The 20,431-nt window shown below is 36.3% G+C and overlaps 2 protein-coding genes across 5 annotated transcripts in view; one reads left to right on the top strand and one right to left on the bottom strand.

Annotated features, from left to right (window-relative positions):
• The window catches only part of LOC139981059 (kinase suppressor of Ras 2-like), a 63,425-nt gene extending 59,632 nt beyond the window's left edge, over positions 1-3,793 (bottom strand). For 2 of the 3 annotated variants that reach the window (XM_071993201.1, XM_071993202.1), the window contains exon 1: positions 3,441-3,793. In XM_071993201.1, the coding sequence (XP_071849302.1) occupies positions 3,441-3,608 (168 nt within the window). In that variant the 5' untranslated portion in view covers positions 3,609-3,793. The remainder of the gene's footprint in view (positions 1-3,440) is intronic. The other variant, XM_071993200.1, reaches the window with a different exon arrangement.
• A 265-nt stretch (positions 3,794-4,058) lies between these two features.
• LOC139981061 (replication factor C subunit 5-like) lies at positions 4,059-19,279 on the top strand. 2 transcript variants are annotated; one of them, XM_071993205.1, is made up of 11 exons: positions 4,059-4,540; positions 6,515-6,642; positions 7,617-7,681; positions 11,457-11,593; positions 12,929-13,082; positions 14,128-14,287; positions 14,915-14,996; positions 15,976-16,105; positions 16,564-16,641; positions 17,314-17,368; positions 17,516-19,279. In XM_071993205.1, exons 2-11 carry the CDS (start codon positions 6,611-6,613, stop codon positions 17,610-17,612), a joined length of 990 nt encoding a protein of 329 aa, XP_071849306.1. In that variant the 5' UTR covers positions 4,059-4,540; positions 6,515-6,610; the 3' UTR covers positions 17,613-19,279. The 2 variants fall into 2 exon arrangements, with proteins under 2 accessions (XP_071849306.1, XP_071849307.1); XM_071993206.1 differs by having other exon boundaries at positions 4,061-4,187.
• Positions 19,280-20,431: the final 1,152 nt, after the last annotated feature.

Below are 20,431 nucleotides of genomic sequence, written 5' to 3'. Positions count from 1 at the left end.
TTGGTTTAGTGTAGATTACCCAACCAACTGGATGCTAACAAACCAAAGTTACATTCACCTACTGTACTCTTTTATCCTAACTTCAGCCCCAAAATAATTTTTGTCATTTAAACCATTTTTAAAGGTTTCAATTTAACAACTTCTCTGCTTGTGCAAACTGCTTACTTGCAACACTGTACAAGTAGAGCTGTATTTTACGATGCATGGCTAGCAAAGTAGGAACTCAAATATCTGCTGCTTTGTCATTTTAGAACAATACATGAGTCACCACTGGTGGGGTTTTAATTTAAACAAATGCCAAACAAAGTTACCTAGATAGGTACAAATGGGTGAGAAGAGAGCACTTGATAAGGGCAGGAAGACACAACATAAAAAACCAATGAAATCCAACAAAAGCCTGAATAATAGCTTACAAATTACATACAACAATGGGACTTGTATCTCTGCCTAGATTCGCCCATATTAGGGATTGCATTTACAAGTCCAGCTCTAGTGCTCCCATTGAAAGTAGTGTTTCACCGATGTATGGATTTGGTTCAGTTACCACAACTACAACTGGTAGCTTGAATAAAGACAGATTGAGCCGGATCAGTCACAATTCCATGATAATGTATCTGTTAAAATATTAGGCTTAATCTGTAACGTGTATATAAATGTGATATAAATAAATATATATTAGAAAGCTCAGAATATTAAATTTAACATTATCCTTACATAATTTGCTCACCTTATAATCTCTAATATTATATTGTAATGTTCTCCAAAACTTTTTTATGTCTTTGCTATCATTGCATCTACAAATGATATAGATATATATATAGATATAGATATATATATAGATATAGATATAGATATAGATATAGAGATATATATATATATATATATATATATATATATATATATATATATCTCGGCTGGGGATTGGATTTGATGCAAAATGGATTTGATGGAAAATGGGTTTTTTTAAGTTTTTTTTTTTACCTGTGTACAGTTGCTAACCCTCATAAAAATTTTAGGTAAATAGTAAAGTACATGTAAATATAGTTTATTGTAAAATTTATTGTAATATAGTTTATTGTAAAATTGTAAATAGAGTAATAAAAATAAAATAAATCAAATATGTATATTTTAAGTTTCATTCTAAATTAACCAATCTTTACAAATACAATCTGATGGTGACACCCGGTTACAACTTCTCATTTCGATAAAACATAATGCGCCAAACAAAAAAAGACAATTTGTTGAGGCTACTCTGTGATCAATGCACCTGTGACTCAACTGTACTTTGGTCACACTCCAAGATACAATACAGACTACAGAGCTGTTTAAAGAAAAAAGATAATGTACCAGGAAATGTTATCTGTTACTATGTAGTTCACCGAAAGTCTGAAAACCAAACATGGAACAATGAAACTGCACAGAAACTTTAGAAATTTTACTGCACAGACCTGCCAAAAGTGATTTTAGCCATCTGGATCAACCTCTCCCTCATATTGGGAGTAATCAACTTTTTCTTAATCCGCAAATATAAGTCACGGTACTTAACGACAAGTTACTGCGACCCAATGGAAAATATAGCTGAAAGCAACCATTAAGTGGCCTGGGTAAATGTTGAGGTTTCAAACTAACTTCCTTTTACAAACACCAACCACATATGACCAGATCCTGCAGGATTATGCTACAACTGATAATAGGCGAATTAAAGGTAGCTAAAATTCCCTGTTTCAAGGAATCACACTGAAAACACGTCAAATTGATAGATCCTGGTTTGACAGGTTCATATTTTTAAGTATTTCAACCAAAATTACTAGCTCTAGATTTGTGGTTTGTGATAACCACTAAAAAGAGGAATTTTGTTCCTCTCCTTCTTTTTTTGTTGTTGTTGCCAATACTTTCTCTTAAATTGAACATTAATACCACATTTGCAAAGTCCCTCTAAAATCTTAAAAAAATTATTTTCAGAATGGAATATTGAAACTAAATCTTACACACCACCTTAAACCTTGAGTCTGTGTATCCCCACATTCATCCATGGATCCAAGCCCATTATTCCTCCCCCTTCCCACCCCTCCCCATTTTCTATCACAATAAATATTGTACTTCAATAGATGTTAAATTACTTCTGGAAAATCATGCTATTATCATAGTACTATGGCTATGTCCTTACATGTCCGTATCTGTGAGGTAAAGTATTTGACCAAATTTGCCTAGATATATTGCCACTACTCATTGCCAACTTGAAGAATGTTTTGGTTAAACTTGCTGCTGAATGGTTAGGAGAGTTCTGCTCAAAGCAGTACTCACCTATCATAAAGGAACTCATCTTTCACTTACACCTCTCTTTTAGCCTGCTTTAATTTAAAATCAGATAATAGAATCAGATAATAAAATCAGATAATATATTTAACATTAAACCTTGCCAACTGAAAATGTCAACAATATACTTAGAATTCTGATCATACATGAGCAACAATTTTACATACTTTTGTGTTTATGACAAGTCCAACTGGTAAACCAGAAAAATGACGATGTGTACAACCGTAGTACTGGGTCAGCCCTTGATAACAGCTTTGCTACTTATGATCCACGGATAATAATATTTTGCTGGGCAGTACAGCAAGTTGTTGTTGATGAATAATATCTGCTTGTCTGTTTGTTAATGACGACAGAATTGTGTGTTGGCCTTACGCAGCTTTTAAATTGTCCATAATTTGTAATAATAATGAAACATTTCCAGCAGTTGCTGAACATTTACCCAACAAACGAACATTTATTTATATCGCTGCTTTGTTCATAGTAATATTTGTCATATATGTTAATGTGTCAAGTTAGATGACAAACCTTACTCAGCCTTTGTACAGTTAATTATAATGTGTGGATGTACAAACTCAATGTATAATTCTCTAAAGTTATGCTTTCCCAGTACACCTTCTGGTGATTTGTAGTAACCCCTGGGATTTGGTCTAGTGGTTTCAATGGCCAAACCTATACTGTACAGTACTGTAGGCCTAGTCTAACACCATATCGTCAGTACAATTCAGACCTAATGTAAGGTTGTATTACGTCACACAAGTTTACCGATTTTAAGTAACTATAGTAGCGGCGAACACTGACAAAACCTTGTCCTTGAACGAATGTTACAACAAAAGAAGACAACTCTAACATGGGGCTTAATTAGGGATTAACTGAATACAATGCAACACGTTCCAGTATCTGGGCACGTACGTAGGCCTAGACCGAAATCACGGAAGCTGGTGGTAACCGTTGTGCTTATGTATTCTGACGCAGACACAAAAAATGGTTACGAATATGACAAACTTTACCGGAGACAAAAAGATATGGCCATTACAATGATAACATTAGACAAAGCTCTTTAACAGGTGTAACAAAAACAACTTTCATACATATTTGAGTAAGATATCGGAAAATATCGGTCTTACCTCTAATGCTTTGATCTCCTGTTGCGTGAAGCCACTTGAGCTTACATTGAGTTTTCGCAGGCCCTCCAATCTTGATATTCGTCCCTCAATTACAGATTGGAGATCTTTTAGACTCTCTAACTGCTTCTCGTCAGAGGGAGGATCGTCTGACATTTTTGGTCCTTTCATTAGGCAACGTCAATTATGGTTCCCTTCTATGTAGCAAGTAATCCCAGTCTATTTCAATAACTGGGTGTGAAAACGACTAACTGACACACATCTGAAGTCATTTTGGGTGTAAGCACTTGATCATCACCGTCACAAAAACACTATGACTATGTCAGCTCTCAGCGCAGAGCAGTAGCATACGTAGGTACCTTTGTACGTGCGTTAATTGAGCACAACATATATACGAAATGTACGTACGTTGCAAACTTGTGCCAGATACTACTTCTACGTAAATAATTTTACAAGTTTAGGCAAGTTTAAAAAATCAACGTACAATTATTAAATTTAAAAATATATTTAATTTTCTATTACAAATTTTTGAAGATTTATGATGGAATTTTAAGGGTTTATACTTGCAATATTTTCTATATATTTTGAGCACTAACTATTTAATGTTGGTTCTGTAAGTAACCTTCGGCCGAATACCAAGAAATGGAGTGTTTAGCTGCAATAGAACTGACGAAAACGGATAGAAATAGATTTGGCACATACGAAAAACTCAAAGCTTTTTGTCACTTTCTGACACATTAATGATTTTGGGTACGAATTAGTGTATTATTTATTATTTTAATCATTTACTGCTTACTTGCAAATTTATTCAAGTTTGTCATGTAGATAATGTAAACAACACTTGCACATAATGGAAAGTCCCGACTCACCTGAACAACTCGCGGGAAATCTGGGACTCGTATCTGTATGGCAATGAGTATACCTGTAGAATGAAATAACGTGTACATGCCTAATCGTAACTGCTTATTTCCAGTCCCACAACCTAACCGTGTCCAATAATTACCGGGTAAACCTGTGATTGCCTTATAAAATATAAGCGACGTTGATGCAGTCTGATTGTGAAAGTTTATCCAATCAAATCTGCTGATAATCATATGACATTGGTAAGTACATACGTAGCCAAACTAGTTAGGGCCAACATAGGACTCTGCCTGTTACTTGTTAGGCTAACCTAACTGTTTATATTTTAAGATTGGCCTAGGCTTAACTTAACTTTGCAAGCCTAATTTCTCTAACAATTTAAGTGTATCACTAACAAAGGGAATGTAGTCAGCTAAAGCCTGCTATACATTTATTTACCTGCAGTAGGAACATGGAAAACTCAACTTTTTTCAGGCAAACATTTGCCTAAGAATGTAAAATGCTGTTGTGTTATGCAGTGCTAACCTTGGTGCAAGAATTACTTTTATGTAGCTTAACCCATAGTATTGTATAGATGACATGTCTGGGCCTACCTTAAGACCTTACTTTAGGCCTACAGACTGGTACTACAGCACTAAACAGATAGTGTTGTGTACATGTTAAGCTCATCATCCTATAGATAGTACAACAAGACATAAGTTTAAAAAGAACATGTGCATGTAAACTGAGGATATGTACATCATTGGTATTAAATGAAGTGTATATCAGCATCATAACCTCTCATTTGACCTCTAATGTGTTTCTATATCTCAGAGTCAGACAGGACTCTGCCAGAAATAATCAAACAAACATACATCTTATAAAAGGGTGTTACTAAAACAAATGACAATTGCGTTACACATAACGAATGACAATATGTTTTACACACTAAAAAATTGCGTTGACTAAAACGAATGACAGTAATGACAGCACAGACATTTGCTTCAACCGGATATCATAGTTCAGACTTCGTGGGTATCTAGATCTAGTATCGTAAGGACAAGATAAAAACGCACCTTATAGTAAGCGAAATTGTAAGTTTGATTTTAAAAAGTAAATTTAAGGTCATTTTTACGATATTAATTGTTAGAAACTAACAATACTATAATCTTGAAACGGCTTCAGTTATCTTTCTATATAAATCTACAGAGGTAAAAAGTACAGCACTCAAGCGCATTCTCACACAAAAACTTTCCCTGTGGTTTCTATCCGTAAATTACACCAAAACCCTGCAACCACGTTACATGCGATTTTCCTCAAATCATTTTTGCGCAGAAAACCAATAACCGCATTTACTCCACTCCGTTAATCATTCTATCTCCACTCAACACTGTCCTTCGTTGACATTCGCTGTCATTCGCAAATGATAATTAACCCTGTACAAAGTCAATTGTCATTCGGTCATTCGCTGTCATTCGTTTTAGTTTGTCCCTTATAAAAACCCATATTTTGATCAAAGTGGCTATTTTTACGACCAGGAGTAACAATAATTTCCGGTTACGCATGCGCAGTTGCTTTAACGTGGCTATTTTTTACGACCAGGAGTAACAATAATTTCCGGTTACGCATGCGCAGTTGCTTTATTTACTTTACTGCGCATGCCTAACCGGAATTTGCAGATGTCGTAAGAATAGTTTATAAATAATTGTTACTCCTGGTTGTAAGAATAGCCACGGCCTATTTTGATTTGTATTATCTTGATTTGTTATTTCATCATTGTTTTTTTACTAAATTATTGGAAACCAATACTAACAAGGTGTGAAAGAAGTTATATCAACGTTTGAAAATTGTAGGTACCAGCTTTTGCTAAAATGTTTGCAGCTTTCAAAGTCATGAAGTCCCAGAAGAGCAGTATTCTCAGAGAAGCAAAAGTCATGTCCTTTGAGGGGGCCATAACTCTCGTAAGGTCAAGAATGTGAACTTGAAACAAACAATTGAGACGTGATAGTTGAACACTGACAGCAAAATGTTTTTTCTCCTTATTTTTTGCTCAAAAACAGTATGTACATAGTACATTGGATGCAAACTTCACCAGGATGCTAAGAATAAATTCCTTTTTCATCTGTTAAAATACATTTTCACCTGGACTGTCCTTTTAAAAAGGCATTGAATTAATTCTCTGCATGAATGCTCATATAAATATGACAATATTTAATTGTCAACCATTTCATATGCAGGAACAGCAGCCATATTCGAGGGAGTTATACAGACGTTTGTAGAAGATCTTATTATTATTTTTTGGGCATCTACCTCCGAAGAAATCTTGCTTTGAAATGGGAAGTGGAGATGAAGTCAACCTACCGTGGTAAGCAAGCCCTCTAGGGATCGTCTAGACAATAACTACTTGTTCTAGCAAACGATAGAAAAAAATTTAAGTTACAAACACATTTAGAAAGAACAGTAGCCATTTGTATGCAAGATGGCAAATTATCTCCTGAAATCCCTTCCCTCTCTCTCCCCTTTCTTGGTTGCATGCAGTAACATAGCATGTCAATCCTTGCTGACATTGTTTGCAGGGTACTGTGGCTTCTGACTGACAAAACACTGGTTTTTCACCAGCTTAGGACTGGGTACTGTAGCTCAGTTAGATAGTGCAAGGTTTGTATTTCTTAGGGTCATTGTTTCAAATCTCCTGCAATCCAGTAGTTTGTTTGCTATTTCTAACTACATTGTTAAGAAAAGTTCTTCCTATTACTTCCTTTTTTGTACCCTCTGCCCAATCACCCCCCCCCCTTCCTATATCACACCTCCCTATTTTTTCCTTATATATTGTGTTATAGGCACATTAACCGGTCTAAACAATACATTAAGGTTAAAGTCTTTTAAAGTATATAGCTCTTCAAATCATCTGAGAAGCCTCGAAAACCTTTCTCAAGAAAGAAGTTTGTCAAGTCTGTTCACTTAAAAATATTTATTGAAATGAACCCAGTTTTCTGTACTGCAGTGTAGTTTAATATATTTTACAGCAGTTGAAATGGCACAATTTGTCACTTTATGTAAAAAAAATAGTACTGTAAACTTGCTTTGGCTTTTCATCTTTTTTGTGTTTGAGCGATTTCCAACTGTAATAATCAAATTCACGTAAAAGCTCAATTTTATTTCAGAGTTCATAAGAAGCATCATTTGAAATAAAGACGTTATGAATGATTGGATTTCGGATCCAGATAATCCAGGGATCAGAATAAAAGAGGGTGCAGGTATTACTGTAAGGCAGTGATCGTCATGGTTACCAATGTTAAACTGTCCACTGCCTCTGACCGTTTTTCTTTTCTTTGCCAGGGTTGAGAAGTACAGACCTCAAAATTTAAGTGACCTCATATCACACAAAGAAATCATCAGTACAAGTAAGTATGATCATTTTTATATGAAAGGAAGATAAATTTCAGATTTTCCAAAAATTTTAGTAGCCCCCCCCCCGAAGGGGGGCTTACATTTAAGACAAGAAAGAAAGAGGACATGTCTCAACACACAGATCGAAAGGTTAAGTAGAAACTACATCCAAAATGTACAAATATCCCTCCATCACTACTGGCATATCTAATCTGTAAAGAATTGTATCTTGAAAAATACAATTTTGAATGCAGAGCAAGGAGTATATATCCTTATTTTAACAGCATAGTTTAGTTATTTCATTGAGGTGTTGAACACTCTGTTTGGGTTTGGACACAAAAGGGTAGGTGTTCTCAATAAATTGTCTACCGAGGCCAGAGAGGAACATTGTCTGGAGAAAAGAGCCAGAAACTTCAGAATGGGAAAACAAAATCATTACACTTGTGTTGAGCAATTTGCTGGGTAAGCTGGTAGATTGATTGCTCACGTGTGATTAATGCAAGATTAAAAAACACTTTCCTTCCATATTTTTTGACTTTCTTTCTCTTCATGGGCTGGAATTATCGCTGGTCACCCATGGAAACCCCCTACAATAGGTTGTACTTCATTTTCCTCATTCATTCATTCATTCATTCATTCATTCATTCATTCATTCATTCATTCATTCATTCATTCATTGTCCAGTGTGTTAACACTGACTTTATGTAATATCATATTGGAAATTTGCAGAAGTCACATATTGCAATTTTTTGGGGGGGTTTGGGAGGTGCAAAAGGTCAAGCTGAGTTTTGTGGTGACCTTTGACCTTATCCCAAACCCATTGAAGCTCTTATCCTACAGTGCTGAAGTCCTTTTAGAATAAACTTACACTGATCAAAACCGAAAACTCAACAATTAAAATGACTAAGAAACATACAGGTGGCTTCTATACATGGGCAAATGATGCCATCCTTTTTTTGTTGGCATTTTGCAGGCCAGATTGCATTCATGTGTCAAGAACCACTATATATGTCTTTTTTTCCCTAAAGAAGCCTTCCTTTTGTATGTATGTATGTATGTATGTATGTATGTATGTATGTATGTATTTTAGATCCTACTGCAAGCAGGAATTTGCGAAGAAGCCTCATTGGCTTATCAAAGCCACAAGCTGACCGAAGTCAGTCTCTTACATTCATATTTAACGTCCAATGATTATGAATTGTTAATTATCAACAACTGGACGACATACAGTACATTAATCTGGGAGTGACTCGAACAGGGGAGCTTATGATTGGAAGGCACCGGCATTAACCACTGCGCTAACACTTTTTGACACCGGAAATGATAAATACATTTTAATACTTATTCAGTATCCATGCATTTTGATTGTAACCCTTGGTTACATTTGTGATTTTAACAGATCCTGGCTGTGAGAAAGGCATGAGATCAAGGAAGCATGTTTTACCCATGATCTAGTTTAAACATGGAAACCCAACATTGAGAAACATTAGTCCATTATCTTTCACCTGAGGCAGATTTTTAGTTTTGATATGTGATAGTCTAAGAAAAAAGAAGAAATTGAGTGCTGGGAATTTTCTGACAGATATCCTGGTTTTGGAAATATTCACTTTTTATAATAAAAAACGTTCAATGCTCCTTTGAGGCTACACTGGTGATGATGTCAGTTCCTCAGTGCAGGCTGAAATGTACTATAAATGTTAAGCCATTGTTAAATTCTTTCTCTAAAGAACCTTTTTTGATGAAAAACTATTTTTATTTAATTTCTTGTTAACAACGGAGCACTGTTGACTTGACATTCAAAAATCATTTGTCCTTGACGTACAGTAGTTACACTACCTCGTAAACATGTCATTTGAGGCCTTTAAAAGTCTTTAATATGTTTTCCCTTCAAGTTGTATGTGTTGCTTCTAAGGAACTGGCCTTATTGCCTGTGTACGTATTAGACTACATAGTCCAGTCACTTTTATTGTTGAACCTCAGCTGTTGAAACAGTCATTTCTCAAAAACTAAAAGTGTTGTAGAAATACAGAAAATACAACCTTCTAGTAGTGTTTTTTTTTTTTTTGACGGTCCATAACATATCAAAAAATAATTGTTTATGTAACATCATCCTTCAAGAACAGTTATTTAGCAAATAGGGCGGCTAACTTGTTTCGAAGTATTCAACAAATGAAAGTGTTTGTGTATCGACTCACTGTAATAAAGTTCTGTTTCAAAGACTGTTTTTCCAACAAATTTATGTGTACTGAGTTTTTGCTTCCCACTGCCCAGTAAAGGGTGCGTAGTATTCCGTATGTTATCATCATGTTCTTCATGTTGTGACATTCACAGAAGACCTTCAGAATCAGCCCTAGCAACAAGAGTTATTATATATTATATTCTCCATCAAATTGACGAATTTCTGCACAGCGTTTGGAGATCTTCTAGATTTTCAAGGGTTTGAGAGAGATTAAAGAAACAGTCAATTTGATTGGATCATTAAAATGAAAGATGAACAGGTGAATATAATTTGTGACAAACTATTAACAACGACATCCATGAGTACAGGTCTTGTATTAATTTAAGATTAACCGCTAATTCATGCGTCAGAGTGGCTGAACTATCAAGTCTAGCAGACAGACAGTTATAATAAATCAGCTTCTTGAAAGGAACATTAAAACCATTTGGGGAAAACATGGTTTAACATGTTTCACAAAGCTAATTAATGTCAAGCATGAACAGTTTCTAGGGTTTTGGCCCTTTAGTGCCTATTTGTCAAGGAGAAGCTGAAAGTCGAATGCAAAATTTATTCTGATTCTGAACAGAGTCATTCCAGTTTATACTGCAGAGACGCCTCGATGCGAGTGTTTTCTCGTTTGAACAATGCAGCGCCACGAAAGTCACCTGCACAGGGAGGTCCATTAAACGCATATTTTTAAATGCTGATTTCAGCGAGACCAACTCCACGAGATGTACTCTAAGAAGCTTTGGAAAGCAGACGGTTCATCCACGATTGCCTAATTGCGATTTGCGAACTAACAGCGAAAGCAATTACATTGTACATTGTGACGTAATGTCTTCCATTGTCTGCTTATGGTACCACATAGATGATGGCGTATGTGTGTGTGAGGGCGTTTGTGACGCCCAGCTTGTAAACATGATATCAAGAAGGGAAGGTCAGACCAATTCCATATTTGGTGTGTAGAAGTACCACATTGAGTACAATAAGTCTAGTGTTTTAGGTGGAGGTCAAAGGTCATTTGGGGTCACCAGGGGTCAAATTGTGAAAACCTTGTAAACACGATATCTCAAGAAGGGGGGTCAGACCAATTGTATATTTGATGTGTAGAAGTACTACATTGAATACAAGAAGCCTATTGTTTTTGGTGGAGGTCAAAGGTCATTTGTGGTCACCAGGGGTCAAATTGTGAAAACCTTGTTATCACGATATCTCAATACTGGAAGCTTTGGTCGACCTCTAAGTTAGTGTGTAGAAGTACCACATTGAGTTAAAGAAGCCTATTGTTTTTGGTGGAGGTTAAAGGTCATTTAGGGTCATCAGAGGTCAAATTGTGAAACCCTTGTAAACATGTACACCTCACTATACATTACGTCAGATTCATGAAGAAAACTGCTCATGTTTACATCATCGAAACCACAATGCATTTTTGCATTCTGGTTCAATTTATTATTGTTATCATTATTTATATTATTATTGTCTGTTACAATACCATTTGGAAGATAAAAGGAAATCGAATGAACACTTTGACTAGCAGTAAAGACGTTTTTCTTTTATAAACTATCTTCCAGTCCAAAAGTTCATCGAAGAAGACCGTCTGCCCCACTTGCTCTTCTACGGACCACCCGGAACGGGGAAGACCTCCACGATTCTGGCCTGTGCAAAGCAGCTCTACTCACCGAAGGAGTTTAATTCCATGGTATTGGAGGTAAAGTATTACAGTGCCTGAACATGCATGGGACAGCTCTTTCTTATCGAGTTTGCTGGTCGTTCCCGGGACAATATGTTTTATAGGACAACTGCAGGCACAAACTTTTGTGTTTGATTGAGAGTATAGACAGTTATAAAGCACTGCTATTTAGTCCTTTGTATGATTAAACACCAGAGGGGGTGTGAGCACGTTGATGGTACTCCCTATGTGTGTGGGTGGGTGGGTGGGTCCGTGAGCACTGGTTCGTTGTCCCTAGTGGTCCATGGATGATGGATGGAAAATGGCGGAGAACCTAGGCTCTGTGTAAACGAACTGTAATGTTGATGCAGTAATGTGAACCAGCTTGGTTTGGATTTCCTATACTGCATTTAAAAGAACAGTCCAGAGGTCACAAGCAGTGCAGTGTTGTTGTTTTTATTTTTGGGGGGGGGGGATATCTATCATTAATTTGAAAGACGTCTGGACTATCCCGTTTGATTTATAAGTATTGCGACGAGTAAGATTAACACAAAGCCTTTGACAGTTTGTTTTGTAATTGTTTCTTTTGAAACTTGGCAGTGAACATACCCACTGACACCTGGTTTGCTCTTGCAAGTGTTGAACGTAGTTGGTCAAACAGTAACAAATCATACAACAGAAGTAAAGGGAAGGATAGGCTTGTGTTTTTCCAAAAGAGAAATGCTAGCACACAGTTTCATACATATCAACTTGTCGGGGAATACCAATTTATTTAAAAAGAGGTTAGAGGTTAAGATTAGTGTTATAGTATATGCACATCTTTTTCTTAGATTGGTCAATGTTTTTCCAATCTTCTGCTGACTCATCAACTGAGCTTTCGCAATCACAGATGCCAACGAAGTAAGAATCCACTGGCAGGATTAGGTATTGTTTTAGACAGTGTCCGTGCCCTCGATTAGTTAGTAAATTACATTGGGCGTAAAACAAACTCCTGTAAATAAGCAATATCGTTACTTGGAAAGTGCATGAACCATGTACAATACGAAGTCCCCGGTATTTACACAGTGAGAATATTTCCATCTTCAGCTTAAAGTACCTGAAGGATAAGGTTAACAGTTTGGTAAAGATATTCCACACACAACTATTCCAAACGGGTCTTCGAATTTGTTATACATCTGAAGGTATTTTTGTAACGTTTATCTTTTGGCCACCTGTCAGTTTGTGTACCTGACTATGGGTCGACAAAATTAAGTCACGCATGAATAAAAAGACAAATATATCTTTGAAGGATGACAAAGAATCTTGCATCTCCTTGAATACCTCACCGTAGTTAAGTTAACGTAACTTGTCACATATTTTATCTTCACTCTTCAGTTGAATGCATCTGACGATCGAGGCATAGATGTCGTTCGTGGCGCAGTGTTAAGTTTTGCAAGCACTCGTACCATCTTCAGGAGTGGCTTCAAGCTGGTCATACTCGATGAAGCCGATGCGATGACAAATGATGCCCAGAACGCTTTGCGAAGAGGTTTGTAAATGTTCCAAATTGTCGTGTCTCATTGTTTCATTTCCTCAGCCCCACCCTCCCCCCCTCTTTTTTTTTTTGAGGTTCTTTCCCGTAATTGTTAAAGTAGCTGGTAAAAGTTTATTTCCAGCCATATTCTGTACAAACTTTATCAAGTTTTTTCTAGTTCATGATTTTTTTAAGTTTTTTAACAAATGACGGTATTGATTATTTAAATTGAAAAATATTAAATTGTCGTTTCAACCTCTAAGCAGCTTTGGAGTGAAGAAAAGAGGGAAAAAAAACTGTCTCAATGATTTTAAACTAGCTGTTAAGTTCTTGAGTGGCAGTTGAGGGATATCTTTATTAAATCCACCAGGTATTTATCGAAAATATGATTAAGATTGCAAATGTCTAAAATAAGACCCCCTGCCTCCCAAACTTTTTTCCTTAGCAACCCATGTTGTCATTTCTGTATGCTAGTCACAACCCATAAATTTTTATGGGCTGCTGTAACCAAAATCTATCATTTGGCAATCGATAATTTAATTGATAACATCGTTCAAGTTGATTGCAATTGATGGCAAATTGACTGAATGTTTGTTAGTAACAATTCACAAACACTTATCAAGACTTAATTAAAAAACAACTCAGGGAGGAAGTTTACAGTCAGATTGCTATAGAAATAGTGTTTCTGATCTGAGCGAAAGCTTCACTGTTTGAGTTTGAAAAGCAAAAAGCTACTCAAATTAAACACCACATCAATATCGATTAATATAGATGGTTGTAAATTTACTGTATATTAATTGCAATATGTAGGATACCACAGAAAAATCTCGCTAATTTTCAGTGGCGAGGAAGTACACGTTAAGACAACCAATTTCTTTTATTTGGTCACCCTGTTCTCCCTCCCCCCCCCCCCTTTTTTTATTTTCAAAATTGAGGTAGAAAATGTTTGAAATTGTTAAGATATTTTTTAAGATTAAGATAATTTAAGATTACTTAAGATTAAGTTTATTAAGATATAATTAAGAGTAAAAGACTGTACCTGCTTTCTCTCTTTCCTCAGTTGTTGAGAAATTCACAGAAAACACCAGATTTTGTTTCATTTGTAATTACCTGTCCAAAATCATCCCTGCGCTCCAGTCCAGATGTACGAGGTTCAGGTTTGGACCATTGGCTCTGGAACAGATGATGCCGAGAGTGCAACATGTTATAGAACAAGAAAAGTAAGCTTATTTAATTTGTCGTATTTTCATTCCTCTGACTAAAACAGTGTAATGTATTTGTATGTATTTTTAGATCCTCCTGCAAGCAGGAACTCGCGAAGAAGCCTCATTGGCTCATCAAAGCCTCAAGCTGACCGAAGTCAGTCTCTTACATTCATATTTAACGTCCATGATTATGAATTGTCAATTGTCAACAACTCTGTAACTGGACAACATACATTAATCTTGGAGTTACTCGAACCAGGGACCTTAAGATTGGAAAGCACCGGTTGTTAACCACTGAGCTAACACTCCATAATATAATATTGACTCATAATTTGACTCAGAGATTTTTTCATAGATAAAGTTACAAACTGATTACACAGTTTGGAGTAGAAGAAGTCAAATTCAGATGGGATCAATCTTTTGTTTATTTTCTCCCAAATATTTATTTGTTTTCATATTAAAGAGTCGCAGTCCGGAAGCAGAAGAAAAGCTGATGAAGATAAAGTCGCTAAAATTAAAGAGAGACTCGAAAATTCGAAATTTTTCTTATTCTGGGAGATTTTCAAGCCACCTTCTCTTCTTGGTTTGTGCTCACAGACCGACCTGCTGACACATTTTCTCCTCTCCATTTATACTTCGCAGAGTGGAAGTCACAGAAGACGGCATGCAAGCTCTGGTTACACTGGCCAAGGGTGATATGAGGAAGGCTTTGAACATTCTGCAGGTAAAATGAAAACCGTTGAATTCACAAAATGGCTGCAAACCCTCCCTCCGACCATGTATATATCCTGGTCGACTCCAGAGCAGATTTTCGACGGGTTGCCAATTGCAGTACCCTTAACAACTGCTATGGTGAAGGTATTCTTGGCAAGCTGCTAATAAATTTACAGGCATTGTTTGCATTTCAATTTAACAGCAATCTTTGTGTGTTTTAAGCTTATGTATTGGAAAGAATTTGCTTGCTTTCTTGCCTCAAGTAAAGTAATCAAACATTTTATTTTTAAAATAACAATGGGATGGGATCTAAGTTCATATTCTTTGAATGAAAAACCTAATGGCACTTTTTAAAGCTGGACACTTGATAAAAAATAGCAATTTTCGGTCTTAGGATGTGTTTGCTTTAAAGGAAAGAAGCAATAACATCACTTGCATTCATTCTAATTTCCATCAAATCATTTTCACGTTCGTATGTACGAAGTTATGTTCAAGTATTGCATACTGCACTACTGCACAATAACAGTTAGTCTTTCATGACATCAGTTTTACCAATTTTAAGGGTAACTTTCAGATCTCATTTTCTCTCATAACCAAATTGGTTTTATCAGTAAACCAAGCAAATATTGAAATGGCAACCCATACACGTCTGTTTTGCAGTTCAAAATGTATGACCTGAGTTTGCCGGTACCATGTAAGGGACCCATTTGGCGATCTCTTACGCTGCTAGGAATATCTGGTTAATAAACTTGCACAATCAATGGCTTAGAAACAGTGGCTTTTCATCTAGTAATTGATAACCAATTTGGGAAAATATTACCTATTTTTGGGTATAATTATACCATCTTTAATATCCTGATCAATTACAGTCCTGCAAGCTCTTTGACATGGCAAGAGTTTTGAACTGAATCTATTCACAGAAATATAGCCTTGTGAAATTGAACCAGTTTTCTCACCTTTTTTTTCTTCCCCCTCTTCCCCTACCGTAGAGTACGTACATGGGGTTCGAATTGGTCAACGAGGAGAATGTTTATCAATGCGTCGGTCACCCTCTGAGGAAGGACATCGAAAACATCGTCAACTGGATGCTGAATGAGAACTTTACGACAGCTTACAATAGTATCCTTTATAAAAAACCTAACCACACATGGGGAAGGAAGGTTAGGGGTTGGGAGGTGTTGGGGGGCAGATATTTGAAGTAATCGTACAGATGTGACTGGAGGAAAATGTTTGCATTGAGAAGCATTGTTTTTCGGGTGCAGAGTTTCATTATGAGTACCACAGCATGCGTACCAATGAAAGTGAAATTTTACTCGGTGTGAATATCAGTACAAGGCTCCAAACACGAGTACATAATGTTGTACTTACATCTTACATCTACTCTAGATTCTAAAAAGCCAGGAGTTAAAAGTACAATTCCATAAGATCAAGGGGAGGGTTTTTCTGATCAATCGTAAATACATTTTGCAAAATCAATTATAATTAATGGGTATTCAGATTTTGGAAACATTTGGGATTTTTTTTTTTTAATTTGTATATTGTCTTTCTTCCATATTGTTCCTTAAGTTTTCTGTTAGATACACACAAACTTAAAACAGTGAAAGGCCTAGCTTTACAAGATGTTGTGACGGAAGTGCATACCTATGTACACAGAAGTGAGTACACCACCCCCCTCCCTTTTTTTAATTTTTTTATTAATTTTTTATTTATTTATTTTATGGTTTAAAAAACATGGTTTTGACATGGTGTGGAAAACAGGAGATTTTGTTTCTTTTTGGTAAAAAGCAAAGAAACGGAAAATTCTCTTTTCTAGGTCTTGAAATTAGTTGAAATTGAGATGGCTTGAATTGTATTGTAAAGGCTGTCAATATGGGCTGTTATAAGCGTATCTAGCAATTTGGAGGTCACCAAATCCATTTCATGTGCTGCAATTGAGCAGGCTGAAGTGGTTCTTTAATTTGCAATTGCATTAGTTTTAGCTGCAGTATCTTCAATTTTTCCATGTTAACAGATATTGTCCTATATATTTCATGCACAATTTCTATTTATTACAACCTGGGCTATTTTTCAATGCTACTATGTCTGTGCTGGAATTGAATAAAACGAAAACCTATTTCATCAAAGATCTCGAGCCAACAATCTTGAAAAAACTTTCAATTTTTCTTTTCTTTTTTTTTCTTTTCTTTCAAAGTTTCAATTCTTCCCTAATCTTTTGTACCGAAGCATTATCATCTTTTTCAAGCTACTCATAGTTTGTACATATTTGATAAGACGTTCATTCTTTTTCACTTCACGTTGAATCTCAAGTTTTTTGTTGTATTCTTCAGTTGAGTTTCCAAAGAATGTCAGAATACACCTCCTGGAAAAGATGGCCGACATCGAGTGAGTATCACGTTGTTAGAATTCCATTGAATCACATTGCTAGTTGAATTAAATTTTGCTACATTCTAAGCTTACTTTCAAATTCATCAGTCGAGCTTTGATCGATAAAATTGTTATCATCCGAAACCTCCTATCATTGATCCTCAGACACAGGATCGCCGCTGGAACCAGCGAAAAGATCCAGCTCGGATCATTGGTGGCAGCCTTCCAGATAGCGAGAGACATGGTGATGGATGAATCCTGATTGGACAATTCATGAGAGAAAAGCTAAAATGGTTGCTTTCGTACAATGATACACCTGTTCGGGCATTGTGTGGCTTTATCAGAGAAATCTTCCCTTCAGAAGCCTAACTGTGTAGAGGTCTCCAACTTTCTTACGTGTGTTAAGAGATTTATAAGAACAAAGGAAATTGTAAACCAATATTATGATTTACACTTCAATCTTGCACAATAATAAAAGATTTCAAATTTTCCAGTTAAATTACTTACCAAATGATTACTGTTATATCAAATGGATCCTTAATGTACAGTCAAAGGATCATATGTACAGAAGGATCACATCATCTGGTCACTATTGTAGCAAATGGATCCTTCATATGCAGTCAATGAATCCTATGTACAGAAGGATCACATTATCTGGTCACTGTTGTAGCAAATGGATCCTTCATATGCACTCAAATGATCCTATGAACAGAAGGATCACATCAGCTGGTTCCTGTTATAGCAAATGGATCCTTCATGCACAGTCCAAAGATTCTATGTACAGAAGGATCACATCAGCTGGTTCCTGTTATAGCAAATGGATCCTTCATGTACAGTCAATGAATCCTATGTACAGAAGGATCACATCAGCTGGTTCCTGTTGTAGCAAATGGATCCTTCATGTACAGTCAATGAATCCTATGTACAGAAGGATCACATTATCTGGTCACTGTTGTAGCAAATGGATCCTTCATGTACAGTCAATGAATCCTATGTACAGAAGGATCACATCAGCTGGTTCCTGTTGTAGCAAATGGATCCTTCATATGCAGTCAATGAATCCTATGTACAGAAGGATCACATCAGCTGGTTCCTGTTGTAGCAAATGGATCCTTCATGTACAGTCAATGAATCCTATGTACAGAAGGATCACATTATCTGGTCACTGTTGTAGCAAATGGATCCTTCATGTACAGTCAATGAATCCTATGTACAGAAGGATCACATTATCTGGTCACTGTTGTAGCAAATGGATCCTTCATGTACAGTCCAAAGATTCTATGTACAGAAGGATCACATCAGCTGATTACTGTTGTAGCAACTGGATCCTTTAGATACAGTCAAAGGATTATTTTTGTGGAAGGATTATCTAGGGTACTGTTAATTAAATGGATTTAGTATCTTCAGTTAAAGGAGCCCCTCGGCAGTAGGTTTTCACCAGTGACAGTTGTCCTGACAACCCATCCTATCTATCATGTCATAATGTTATATCGGCCAGTAAAAAACTTAGCTCTTTCAAACTGAAGAACAATCCTTGACATTGTCAATTGTGCATGAACACAAATGTGACTTTAATGATAACTGATATGTTAATTTCAGGTTGCCAATACATGCAAGAGATATTACTGCTCAGAAGTGTGATTCACACCTCGAACAGATATATTAATGTACAGGTCAAACTGCTGTTGTGGTGCAAACTTTTATATGTCACTTTGCTGCATGTTTACATTAGTCAGATATATTTGATACCTACTTCCAATGTGCTTCAGAGCATGTTCTATTACTTATCTAAGCTATTCATACTACTAGATTATCCATGGATCACAAAATGTCTTCCATTAATGTTGTCTAGGACTTGCAAAGCAATATATTTTACATGACTGTCTTTTTGTTAACAATCTCTTCTTGAAAAGAAAACTTGTGAATGTACAGTATATCTCTCTCATATTTTGACATTTTTCTTGCTCTTTGAATTAATTCCCATAAATCCACAAACTGAACAATCAACGTTTAATGTAGGTGATTTGTCATTAAGTTTCCCATTATTCAGGAACAAAATGTATCATTGCATTGTCTGGTGCAATATTGCACCAGACAATGCAATGATACATTTTGTTCCTGAATAATGGGAAACTAAATGACAAATCTATGGCTCCTTCCAAAACAGACATCAGTCCTTAGCCTAACATATTGCAATTCCATAGCAGATACGCCTAGCTTACCTTGCATATTCTAATCAAACTACAAGGTGTCACATCAACTGATATTTGCAGTTACTAGTTACTTGAATCTTTTTCAGCAAGAAGAGAAAGAAATATGAGACTAGACTAGTGAGTACAGCTGATGTTTGGTATCATTGTCATGCAAACACCTCCTTTAAGTTGGTTATGCACTCCCAAGTCCTGTAAGTTGGTAGTGGTGACAAGGTTTTAAGGCAGGATGCATTTCTGGGTGCCTTAACAACATAAAAGCAGAACTTGAAACCGATAAAGTTGGACATGAATCCTCGTAACATAGGTTGTCATATTCTTGTTTAAAGAAGCATTTGTTAGGCAGTTTAGCCAAACCGATTTCTCTTGCTATAGGTGGCATAAGTTTGGGTTATTTTGACATAAGTATAAATCATTTCAAAATTAATGGCACAGCAATGTATCTGTCTGAAGGTTTGGTGTAGCTGTTCCGAATGTCTACCCCGAGATTCCAGGTTCAAACTCTTAGCAGGATTCTCCTGAATTATTCCAAATTGTTGCTGTGCAGTGTTGTTGGAAGGATTCTCTCACGGATCACATATATGTGGTTTGGAAAGTGGGGATTCGGAACAACTGTTGATCAACACAACTGTACTGCAGCGATGAACGGTGTGCCTTCACCTCCCTCAATATTGGAGACGGTGGTCAGATGATGAGAGCTAAACACCCATCAGATGAGGACGCTAGTGTACAGTCAGTACATACAGCTGCAGTCAATACCCACAGCACAGTGTACAAACGATACAGCCATGGACATCTCAAGTCCAGCTAAAGATAACAAGGTATCACGTTTCATTACTGTCTGCATTTTGTAGCGACAAGAGAAAAACTT

This window comes from Apostichopus japonicus, chromosome 15 (assembly GCF_037975245.1).
Source record: "Apostichopus japonicus isolate 1M-3 chromosome 15, ASM3797524v1, whole genome shotgun sequence".
Taxonomy (NCBI): Eukaryota; Metazoa; Echinodermata; class Holothuroidea; order Aspidochirotida; family Stichopodidae; genus Apostichopus; species Apostichopus japonicus.
This window is presented reverse-complemented; position numbering and strand designations above follow the sequence as displayed.

Excerpts from the sequence above, each read along its gene's own strand:
- LOC139981061 (XM_071993205.1), top strand. The coding sequence starts at position 6,611 with ATGGGAAGTGGAGATGAAGTCAACCTACCGTG. Across the intron at positions 11,594-12,928 it reads TTAATTCCATGGTATTGGAG|TTGAATGCATCTGACGATCG; the intron begins GTAAAGTATTAC and ends TTCACTCTTCAG. Across the intron at positions 13,083-14,127 it reads CCAGAACGCTTTGCGAAGAG|TTGTTGAGAAATTCACAGAA; the intron begins GTTTGTAAATGT and ends CTCTTTCCTCAG.